This window comes from Oncorhynchus kisutch, linkage group LG8 (genome assembly GCF_002021735.2).
Source record: "Oncorhynchus kisutch isolate 150728-3 linkage group LG8, Okis_V2, whole genome shotgun sequence".
NCBI lineage: Eukaryota > Metazoa > Chordata > Actinopteri > Salmoniformes > Salmonidae > Oncorhynchus > Oncorhynchus kisutch.
The window spans coordinates 20,642,437-20,654,264 of NC_034181.2; the positions used below are offsets into that span (position 1 = coordinate 20,642,437).

At 40.6% G+C, this 11,828-nt stretch overlaps 1 protein-coding gene across 5 annotated transcripts; it reads left to right on the top strand.

Moving 5' to 3' along the window:
* The first annotated feature begins 611 nt into the window (after positions 1–611).
* Positions 612–10,827, top strand: LOC109896088 (nucleolysin TIA-1). Of its 5 annotated transcripts, none has more exons than XM_020490320.2 (12): positions 614–787; positions 892–947; positions 1,874–1,970; positions 2,488–2,586; positions 3,954–4,008; positions 6,027–6,114; positions 6,269–6,344; positions 6,491–6,599; positions 6,822–6,917; positions 7,002–7,086; positions 7,205–7,346; positions 7,463–10,827. In XM_020490320.2, the coding sequence occupies exons 2-12, from the start codon at positions 910–912 to the stop codon at positions 7,619–7,621; spliced, it is 1,044 nt and encodes a 347-aa protein (XP_020345909.1). In that variant the 5' UTR covers positions 614–787; positions 892–909; the 3' UTR covers positions 7,622–10,827. The 5 variants fall into 5 exon arrangements, with proteins under 5 accessions (XP_020345908.1, XP_020345909.1, XP_031685634.1 ...); XM_031829774.1 differs by having other exon boundaries at positions 7,466–10,827; XM_031829775.1 differs by having other exon boundaries at positions 631–947; positions 7,463–7,617; positions 9,473–10,827.
* The last annotated feature ends 1,001 nt before the right edge of the window (positions 10,828–11,828 follow it).

Here is an 11,828-nt window from a genome sequence, read left to right on the forward strand (position 1 = left end):
TATAAACAAGAAAATATTAAATAAAATAATAATAATAAATAAATAAATAAATAAAAAACAATTATAGTGCAATTGTATTCACTCGGGAAAAAAAATGCATTATAATGATTCAGGAAGATTATATTATATTTGTTATTCACTAGGGATAATGTCTCAATTCAATCAAAAATATTAGTAATTTTGGTATAGAATTCTGGAATTTTTGTTTCTGTATAAAGTATTTGGCAACAAGAATAAAAAAAATCACAATCATTTCAATGGTCTTGTTATTATTGCAATAGTAACATATTATATCCTTCATGTCAAAAACATGGGTGGTGTTCAAAATGGTAAATAACTATTCTGCAATGCTTTCCCAAAAATCTATCACAGATTTACTTTCATAGAACAAGTGTGTCAGATTTTCACATTTTTCACAGAAAACGCAGATATCATCAATGGCCACATGTAATTACATGGATATATCGTATATTTTATGTAGAATTTTAAAGTGCACAATATATGTTTTGTTTTGTCCCAGACAATGTCGGGATTTGTTCATCACCAGTGTCTTGGTAATGTCACTTAAAAGGTCGTCATTATAAAACGCAAGATTACAAGCAGATATGGTTTCGAAATAGTGGTTTTACTGACGCCTGCAGCTGAAGTGTGTTACACATTATTTGGTCCATTCATTGCGCATGCGACCGTGGACATCCGCTCTTATTTTCCGCCATCTTCCACTTCGGCTGTGCACCCATTGTTCATACAAGCTGATCACGGCTGGTTTCCACAGTCAGCGACTGAGGTGATTTGTGCCCCTTTTTATAAATACTCCTGTAAGTCTGCATGAACTGTATCAGAAAGTGCGTGTGTATCCCTCAAAATACCATACACTGATTACTCTCGCAGGGCGCGACATACGAAAACATGATGATGATGATGGACGACGAACAGCCCAAAACCCTGTAAGTAACTAACATTAACGCGGGCTGGCTAGCAGTAGCTAGCTACCTTTACATGTGTCTATAATAAAGTGTGTTCCAGCATTTAAAAACGTCCATGTACTAATGTCTTGTTATCTGTCAATGTGTGACCATTATTGATGTAGATGGTGTAACTCAATCGGGCCAGTCCATGGCTCGAGATTTGTCAGAACACAGTTGGCTAGCTAGCTGCTCGTTCGCTTTTGCCGAAACGAAAACTAGTTATAGTTAGCTAACCAGCTAACGTTAGCTACCTACGTCTCAACAGACTAGCTATATATATATATCTAGTCGTTCTAACCAGCTAACTACTAGCTAGTTACTTGATATTGATTTTATTAATATGTCCATAACAGAAATGAGCTACTACTGTTACTTTTAACGTTACCGTCTTGTCAAAGCAGCAATCATTGGCTAACTTTCAGCTAACAACCTTACTTTCGTGGCAAATATGCAGAGACAGGCGTGTCATCCACTAATTTGTGCCCTGGCGTCAGCCAATTTGCCCAGTATTACATTTAATCGGTAACCAAAATTATGTTCTGGATTTATTGAGTTTAATATGATAGCTAGCTGGCTAACTAGCTGACATCCACACATTCCAACAAGCAAGGGACTGCGCGAGGCCCAACTCCAAGCGTCATGCAATGCATGCTTTTCTACCGGCTGCTGGGGATGATAGCCACGTAAACGAGAGTCAGATTTTTGGGGGGACGGCCAGAAGTTGCTTTAAACGAAATATGCGTCAAACGCAAGGGTTAGATAAGGTTAGTTGTCTCACTGAAGTAACTGTCTACTGTTCTTGCTAATTGTAAGTGCAGCAGTGTACCCAACATTTTGCTTCCCTGGAAGAAGTAGCTAAACTTGCTTAGAACTTGCTTGCTCACGTGCTTGTTTTTTCCCTCCAGGTATGTAGGGAACTTGTCTAGGGATGTCACTGAGCCCCTCATCCTACAGGTTTTCACACAGATCGGCCCCTGCAAGAGCTGTAAAATGATTTTTGATGTGAGTATTCCTGGACCCAAGAGAATTACATGCACACAATAATGTAATTATTGTGGGTAGTTGGATTAATATGTTAGTTGCTTGATTATGTTCATGTTCTTTTTGGGAAGCATATTTGCATGTGAAAACTTGTAAGACTCTTGTATTCAATTGTGCTGAACACACTCGCTCTAAAGAGGGAGGCTTGCTCGGCTGGTGCAAGCACATACGCAGATCAAACACAGCAGGAATCCTGAATTTAAGGTGTTTACATGTCCTAATGATTTGAAAGATTGCAAAAAAAAAATACTGGTTTTAATCGCCGTATGCTTACTTGGTTTTGACCTTATGCTGATTTAAGATAAGCAGAGTAATGTGTTTATGACTTGCATAATCAAATCAAATTTTATTTGTCACATACACATGGTTAGCAGATGTTAATGCGAGTGTAGTGAAATCTGCCTACTGCCATGATCAGTTTAATATGGTGTTATTAGTGTGCATGTAAACATACTCATTGTAACTCTTGTTATCTTAGACTGCAGGCAATGATCCATACTGCTTTGTGGAGTTCTATGAACACAGGCATGCTGCTGCTTCGCTGTCTGCCATGAATGGACGTAAAATTATGGGTAAGGTAAGCTATCGTATCTACAAATTGAGTTGGGATGGGTGAGTTATGGTTTTGAGCAACCAGTAGGCAAAAACTATGAGGAGTAGCTGTGTCAGGCAGTGAGTTTCTCAACAATGTTGAAATGGCAAAGTCATGTATTGATTTGCTTTGTGAGAATGGCTTATTCCGACTTCGCGTCCACAGGTAAGTACTTTGATTCCCCAGATTAAATCAGACTGAAAGATGTGATCTGATTCCAAATATAGTCCTAACCACCACGGTTGGTTCCAATTTTGACTACCAGGCATGTTCGTGTATAATATATATTATCCTATTGCTCCAAATATGGAGTAGGTTAGTTCTGTTGTATGGACATCAAGTGCATTTCTGTCTTAGTGGTTGATTGACTATATATTAGAGATTAAAATGTTCTTGACCCATCGCTGGTTTTGTAAAAGAAAACAATCGGTATGCTTTTTAATTTTTTTTAAAAATATATATATATTTTTTTAAATATAAACTAGGGAATCCAGTTAAGAACAAATTCTTATTTACAATAATGGCTTACCTCAGCCAAATCCTCCCCTAAACACGGATGACGCGGGGCCAATTGTGCGCCACCCTACGGGACTCCCGATCACTGCCGGTTGTGATAAATCTAAAACAATTTCAGTACCTTTTCCAGACTCACAGCTTCACAATACATATAGGGTCTAACCTCAGGAGAAATATATATTCAGTGCCAATTATTTTATCCTCAACAGGTAATGAAGGACCATTTGAGGAGTAATACAAGTTGATAATGTCACTGGTTTGTAAGTCCTTTGTTATTTGGACCTTTTACTCAGTAGTTTATAGTCCACTTGTTTATGGAGTGCACAGTTCTTCCATGTTCTGTTCTCTGCTTGTCACGGCATTGAGATTCACTCTGCGTTTGGTCAGGTGGCTCATTTGTTTCTCACAGACTGCACCACAGAAACTGAGGTAGTAATATAGCCCACTGTATCTAAATTATATAAACATCTAGCCTGCTCACTATTGCACTCTCAATTTAAGGGGTTTTATTGGCATGGGAAACTTATGTTTACATTGCCAAAGCAAGTGAAATAGACAATGAAGAAAAGTGAAATGAAATGAAAATGAACAGTAAACAGTACTCACAAGTCCCAAAAGAATAAAGACATTTCAAATGTCATTATGTCTATATACAATGTAATGATGTGCAAATAGTTACATTTGACCTGGCAACAGGTCACAAATCGTATTTGCTGTGATTGCACACTGGTATTTCATCCAATAGATATGGGTGTCTATCAAAATTGGATTTGTTTTCAAATTCTTTGGTCTGTAATCTGAGGGAAATGTCTCTAATATGGTTATTCTCTCTCTAGGAGGTTAAAGTCAACTGGGCCACAACACCAAGCAGTCAGAAGAAAGACACAAGCAGTAAGTGCCCAGCTCCCTTATCAGTCAGTTCCATAGGAAAATAGTGAGGTTCTCTCTGTAAATGTGGTCTTTCACACCATAGATATACAAATACATCTCTATATGGGCAACTCCACTGTAACAGAATGATGCAGAGACTCAGAATTTTCACATTAAAATATGTATAACAAATAACTATTATTGCAAAGTTAAACAAACCATACAATTCTATGCACAAGGACCACTTTGAACAATTTCCGCTGAAGATTTTACTAAACACATTTACTTGAACAGTGCAGATGCAACATTTGGTAAGAGAATTACAATTTGTGTGGTTTGTTCTGTCATTCTGTTACTTACTTTCTGCACTGTTCTTCAAGTAAATGTGTTTTAGAAAAATGTTCAGGGATCATTGTTAAATGTAGTCATTGTGCATAGAGTTGTATGGTTTTAACTTTTGCAGTCATTAACTTTGCAGTCAACTCATCAAAAAAAGAAACGTCCTCTCACTGTCAACTGCATTTATTTTCAGAGAACTTAACATGTAAATATTTGTATGAACATAAGATTCAACAACTGAGACATAAACTGAACAAGTTCCACAGATATGTGACTAACAGAAATAGAATAATGTGGCCCTGAACAAAGGGGAGATCAAAAGTAACAGTAAGTATCTGGTGAGGCCACCAGCTGCATTAAGTACTGCAGTGCATCTCCTCCTTGTGGACTGCACCAGATCTGCCAGTTCTTGCTGTGAGCTGTTACCCCACTCTCCACCAATGCACCTGCAAGTTCCCAGACACTTCTGGGGGGGAATGGACATAGCCCTCACCCTCCAATCCAACAGGTCCCAGAAGTGCTCAGTGGGATTGAGATCCGGGCAGAATACTGACATTCCTGTCTTGCAGAATATCACGCACAGAACAAGCAGTATGGCTGGTGGCATTGTCATGCTGGAGGGTCATGTCAGGATGGGTACCACATGAGGGAGGAGGATGTCTTCCCTGTAATGCACATCGTTGAGATTGCCTACAATGACAACAAGCTCAGTCCGATGATGCTGTGACACACCGCCCCAGACCATGACGGACCCTCCAACTCCAAACCGCTCCAGAGTACAGGCCTCGGTGTAACGCTCGTTCCTTCAAAGATAAACGCGAATCCGACCATCACCCCCGGTGAGACAACTGCAACTCGTCAGTGAAGAGCACTTTTTGCCAGTCCTGTCTGGTCCAGCGACGGTGGGTTTGTGCCCATAGGCAATGTTGTTGCCGGTGATGACAGGCCTTACAACAGGCTTACAAGCCCTCAGTCCAGCCTTTCTCAGCCTATTGCGCACAGTCTGAGCACTGATGGAGGGATTGTGCCTTCCTGGAGTAACTTGGGCAGTTGTTGTTGCCATCCTGTACCTGTCCCGCAGGTGTGATGTTCTGATGTACCGATCCTGTGCAGGTGTTACACGTGGTCTGCCACTGCGAGGACAACCAGCTGTCCGTCCCGTCTCCCTGTAGCACTGTCTTAGGCGTCTCACAGTACGGACATTGCAATTTATTGCCCTGGCCACATCTGCAGTTCTCATGTCTCCTTGTAGGGTGCCTAAGGCACGTTCTTGCAGACGAGCAGGGACCCTGGGTCTCTTTCTTTTTTTCTTTTTCCCCAGAGTCAGTAGAAAGGACTCTTTAGTGTCCTAAGTTTTCATAACTGTGACCTTAATTGCCTACAGTCTGTAAGCTGTTAGTGTCTTAACGACTGTTCCACAGGTGGTGTTCATTAATTGTTTATGGTTCATTGAACAAGCATGGGAAACAGTGTTTAAACCCTCTACAATGAAGATCTGTGTAGTTATTTGGATTTTTACAAATTGTCTTTGACAGACAGGGTCCTGAAAAAAGGACATTTTCTTTTTTTGCTGAGTTTACATTTTAAAGGGAAAAATCCGTCTGCATCCTTCTGTTAACATGGAATTGCTCATCTCTCAATTTCTTCACAATGTGCTGCATCCAGCAAGGAGTCACAATTGTCTCATGTTCTCCCAACAGATCATTTCCATGTCTTTGTTGGAGATCTCAGCCCCGAAATCACAACAGATGATGTCAAAGCTGCCTTCGGCCCATTTGGGAGGATATCGTATGTACCTTACAAACATTAATGTCTATCTGCTCTATCAGAGGGTTACATTGGATAGCTTAAGTCCTGAAGAGTAATTGGTGTGATATCAGTCAGTAATTTGTTTACATGGTCACATTACTCCTTATTGAGTGAATGGTGTGTTTCTCCTCAGGGATGCTCGTGTGGTCAAAGATATTGCCACAGGGAAATCTAAAGGCTATGGTTTTGTCTCTTTCTTCAACAAGTGGGTAAGTGTTACAGATGGACGTAATCACTTATGGAGGGGTCATAATAACTCATAATGGAAGAGTTTCCTGTAAATGTAGTCAACATTATCCTTTGGTATTTGGGTATGTAGATGGGTCATATGATGAATCTCTTTTACTACCCACAGGATGCAGAGAATGCCATTCAGCAGATGGGTGGCCAATGGCTAGGTGGCAGACAGATCAGGACCAACTGGGCCACTAGAAAACCCCCAGCCCCTAAAACCACCTATGAAAGTGAGTCCAGGCAAGATAGTCATTGGTTTCCAGCGCATTTGTCATAGAGAAGAAATGTTTGGTTTTTATCTTACAACTATATTCTCTATTTTATCCTCTAACACTGGTTGAGTTCAGAGGACAATGTCATACATTTTACTCCATTGTGTGATCAATGGAGCCCCTAAGATCTTATTTTGTTGAATGCTAATGTATTAACTTTCATTCTCCTGTTCCCAATAGCCAACACCAAGCACCTGGCCTTTGATGAGGTAGTGAACCAGTCAAGCCCCAGTAACTGCACTGTGTACTGTGGGGGAGTCAGCACCGGTCTAACAGGTTGGTAGTCTGTCATTCAACTGTTTACTTTCTGTTGTGTGTGAGAGAGAGGGGTCTTTGACATGCCTCCCTCCTGTTTTCTAGAACAATTGATGAGACAGACCTTCACCCCCTTTGGACAAATCATGGAAATCCGTGTGTTCCCAGACAAAGGATATTCCTTTGTGAGGTATGCCATGAGATGAAAAATTGCTAAACCTCTGACAAAGACTTAGTATCATTGAAATACAATTTTCTGCATATGTTTCTCAGTACCTAGCACCATATTTTGACTCCTCTCTGTTCAGGTTTAACTCTCACGAGGGAGCAGCCCATGCAATTGTGTCTGTGAATGGTACTTCGATAGATGGACATATGGTGAAGTGTTACTGGGGTAAAGAGACCCCGGACATGATTAGCTCTATGCAGCAGGTTCAGCAAGTTCCCCAGGTATGAAGCAAGAGCCAGAGGCTTCCACTCATCGGCATAGCTTATGCACAGCTTACGCACGCACGCATGCATACACAGGCACACACTCTTACACTGTTGTCCTCTTTCCCCTGCAGCAGAACAAAGTGGGCTTTGCAGCCCAGCCCTATGGCCAGTATGCCCAGTGGTATGGCAATGCCCAGCAGATTGGCCAGTATGTCCCCAATGGGTGGCAGGTACCCACCTATGGCGTTTACGGCCAGGCCCAGGCCTGGAACCAGCAGGGTTTTCAGTAAGTACACAAGGACATCTGCAGGGCTCCCCTCCCCTCCAGCAACAAGGCTGCAGCTGAATGTCTGTGACTTTGGCTGGGCTTCCCAAGGACAGCTAGGCTCCAGCCCAGTCGCCTGCAGCTCTGGCCAGGGGAAGGAAGGAGCCAAAGATGTCCTCCAACCTTCACTCTCGCCACCATATCCAGCTTATGAGGACAAAGACAAAGACAAAAAAAACACACTTAAAAAAAAGATATAATCAAAGATTTAATTTGTGATTTATTGGTCAACATAACAGCAATTTCATCCTTTTTTTTCCCATCTGAGTTTGAGCCTTTTTTCTTTTTTTTATATATAAAAAGAGCATTAATTAATGTCCTTTTTGGCCTTTCAAAATGGCCACTATTCTGGGTCTAATTGGACTTGTCGCCAGATGTGAGTGTCCGCTCAATGAACTACATCGTCCTAGACAGTGAGGAAACTGGTATTGTTGAATACACAGAAAGGGACCTGCTGCCCTGCCCTATGAAGCTCTTCCCAGTGCAGAGGGATACATCTTAGTGTGCACGTGTCGCATCCACGTTATTATTTTTTAAGTGCCATGTCATCTTTTGTTACTTCATGCACACTTGTTTTTACTCTGAACTTTAATTTGCCCTTAATTTGTTGAATATGATTTTTTTTCTCCTGAGTTAAGACATTGCTACTTGAAATGGGATGTTGTATGAATTTGTGTTGGTAGATTATAGCTACATTTGACATGACTGGTCATTTGCTTGTCTCAAATTGGTAGAATTGGGTTTGACAAATCCTGTTAACTGCTCTTACAACAGGAGAAACATTGATAATGAGTTTACCACTGTTTTTTTTAGTTCTTGTTTTTCTCTAATCTAGAGAACCAAAGAATGTAGTAACTTGGAATAATTTTCTGAAATCCTAAATCTTACTGTTTTGGAAATAGAAATTGCAGAGTTACTTAACTAGATTGTATGTAAACATCCCACCAAATTTTTTCCCCATGTAAATATTCTTATGAGGAAATATTAGGCTACAAAGAAATAGTTAAGCAATAATGCCTGGGAATTATAGTTGACAACTCCTGACAAGGGCTGTTCTGAAACTGTTTTTTAAATCCTAAAATCAATCTGTCTGAGCTACAGGCTCCCCAACTCTTACTACGTTGAACTCATCAGTCACTGTTGCCAATACCCGATGTACTGTTTCATACTGGATGTTGCTAAAGATTTGATCAGGAAAACAAGTCATGAATGGGGTTTTGGCATGAAACAGTCACATTTTTGTTATTCATTTGCAGTGTTACAGGATTCAGGGAAGAAGTTTAAAATTCAACTTCAAAGCCAAATTTAAACGCAGCTAGTCCCACTTCAGCCGTTCATTGACCCATTTCAGCAACTTCGGGTTGGATACGAGGAGTCAAGACGCATGCAAACATATTTTATGTAAAGCTAAACCAGTTGATCATGACTAATTTAATACACTGAGCCTATGCTCTGTCTGCATGCCCACACTCACAAATACCATCCGTCGCTCTGTTTCCCTTTTCAATATCAAATCCCTTTCTCTCTCTCCCTACCATATTCTCTGCTGTCTTAGTTTTGTGCTGATCCTCTGACATACCCTCGTGGGCTCGCACGTTCTGTCCTCAGCTGGCGCTTGCTCAGTTTATTTGTTGTGTGTGCTGTCTGCTTGAGTCCCAAATGGCTCCCCTATGTAGTGCACTACTTTTTCAGGGCCCTGGACAAAAGTTGTGCACTATAAAGGGAATCGGGTGCCGTTTGGTATTAAGCCTGTCTTGCTTTCGCCTCTTTAAGCTGCTGGTGTTTTTTCTCCCCCCCCCCCCCCCCCTGTTTGCAGTCACTTACTGGCCAATGCTGGGTGGACAGGTGTGAGTGCCCTCAGTAATGGTGGGGTTATGGAAGTTACACTGGGATTGAATGGGAGTATGCTAGCAAACCAGGCCAGTATGGGAGCCACAGGATACCCCACACACTGATGATTGGGGGGGGTGTAGTCAACTTCTTACTGGCTACTGGAGCACCACCACAGGGATCTGTGTTATATCCCTGCCTCTTGTGGCAGACTAAGACTTGTTGGTACATGGAATTTGAAGGGGAAGTTTACCTCTGCTTAGGCTCATGAAACTGATTTCATAGGAGGTTAAGGGGAGCCATGGAGGACTGGAATAAACCACACGTATTATGCTGCCCTTGTTAGACGGACTGTACATGGCCAGTGCTGTACCATTTTAAATTAATATCACTTAAGGAGAGACTTTAGGATTTGCGCCATTGTTGGTATGTTTACACTGTCTCAAACCCATTTTCACAAGGACTTAAAGTCAAAATAAATTGCTTTTGATTTAAGAATAATAATCCATTTAGAGTTTGATGCAATGAATCATGTCAAAAGTAATGGCTCCTTCACTTTTTGGGGGGTTTGACGTAATAAAATGGGTAACTTTATTTTTTCTTGCATTTTGTTTTCAATTCAGCCAATTGCAGGGATAGATGCCACTGCTTTCTTTCTGCAGGGGCAGACAAATATTGCACAGTATTCTCTTGTTTTTACAAATTTAATTTCCAAGAAGTTTCTTTTTGCATTCCACCTTTTCCCCTTTATATATTTTGGATGGCCTCAACATTTGCTTAATGTGTAAATAACCATACCTTGATTTCAAGCTGTATGAAGGAAAATCCAAATGTTCACTAAGGGAGCTTGTTTGCTTTCTTTGTTTCGATAACTGAATAAATTAAACATTATTAGTAGCAGCATTATCAAATGCATATCCATGGTAACTGGCATAGTGATACATGTGCATCCAGGAAGGGAAAAGACAGCATTGCTATGCAGTGCAAAAATGAACACAATTTTTACTTTGAATAGTAATTCTGTGCATAAATTGATTTTTCTGCCATTTTCTATAAAGTAAGATCGGTATTTTTTTATGGAAAAACCTGAATGAATCTGAAATGTGCGCTGTTGCCCCTTGAACATGTTTTAATACCAGAGGGACCAGACCCATTGTGTTGCCTTAGAGTTGGTTGCTTTTAATGGACACAATATCATTAAAGATTAGGCAGTGCCTACAGACATTTTCAAAACTTTCGTTTTGAAAAGTGTTTTACTCTGGGGTTTGATAATGTTTCTGCTACTGTAATAACCAATGTGTTCTTGCTTTGTCCAATTAAATTGCTGATGTGCAAAAACAATTTTCTGGCCTGTGTGATTAGTAGAGTGGAAAATATTCAAACAAGTATTCCAAGTGCCTATAAAAGTTTGTTTTATTATAGAGATTGAAGTGTGATACGATCATTACAACCAAATCACACATTGAGGGGTGTAAGGGGCATGGGGAACAAACAACTTCAATATTTGCTTCCTTTGTTGTGTTTCTTGTAGTTGTACCACAGAACAAGGATATGTGTTTCACCAGATGTATAAATCTGACGCATCAGGTTGAAATTTCTATTCCTCACTAAACATGGTTAGGAAAGAAAGCCATTGATTTGGGTTTATATGCATCATTGGAGGAAGAGGAGCGAATGGAGCAAGATGGAACTGGTCTGACGACGTGCTTATTTTGTCAGCGAAGAAAAGCCCGATTTCAGGTTTCTGTTCTCAACTAAAATGTGTTTCTAACAGAGTGAACTAAGTTTTGTAGACATGACCCGTTGCCAAAGTTTCTGAAAATATTGTTTACAAGGAGTGCAAGGGGCAAATTTAGTTATTCAACAGGCACGCAGAAATCGTTCCCAAAAGAAAATATAGAAGTACATGACAATAGGAACTTGCTTGCTCACCTCCTTGCTTGTTCTGCCTACGATTTTTTTATTTAACTTGGCAAGTCAGTTAAGAACAAATTGTTATTTACAATGACAGCCTAGGAACAGTGGGTTAACTGCCTTGTTCAGGGGCAGAACCACAGAATTGTACCTTGTCAGCTCAGGGATTCGATCTAGCAACCTTTCGGTTACTGGCCCAACACTCTAACCACAAGGCTACCTGCCGCCCCACTATGCTTAATTTGCTCCCATTGAAAATGACACCGATTAACTATCTTGGGTTAGTTATAAATATATTTGGTTGTACCAAATATTTTTTGGAACTAACCCAAGATAGACCAGAGCCTGTTGTGGGAGTAAAGTAATCATCGTAGGCAGAACATGCAAGGAGGTGGGCAGAGCCAAGCATGAACTAGTGAGATCCTATT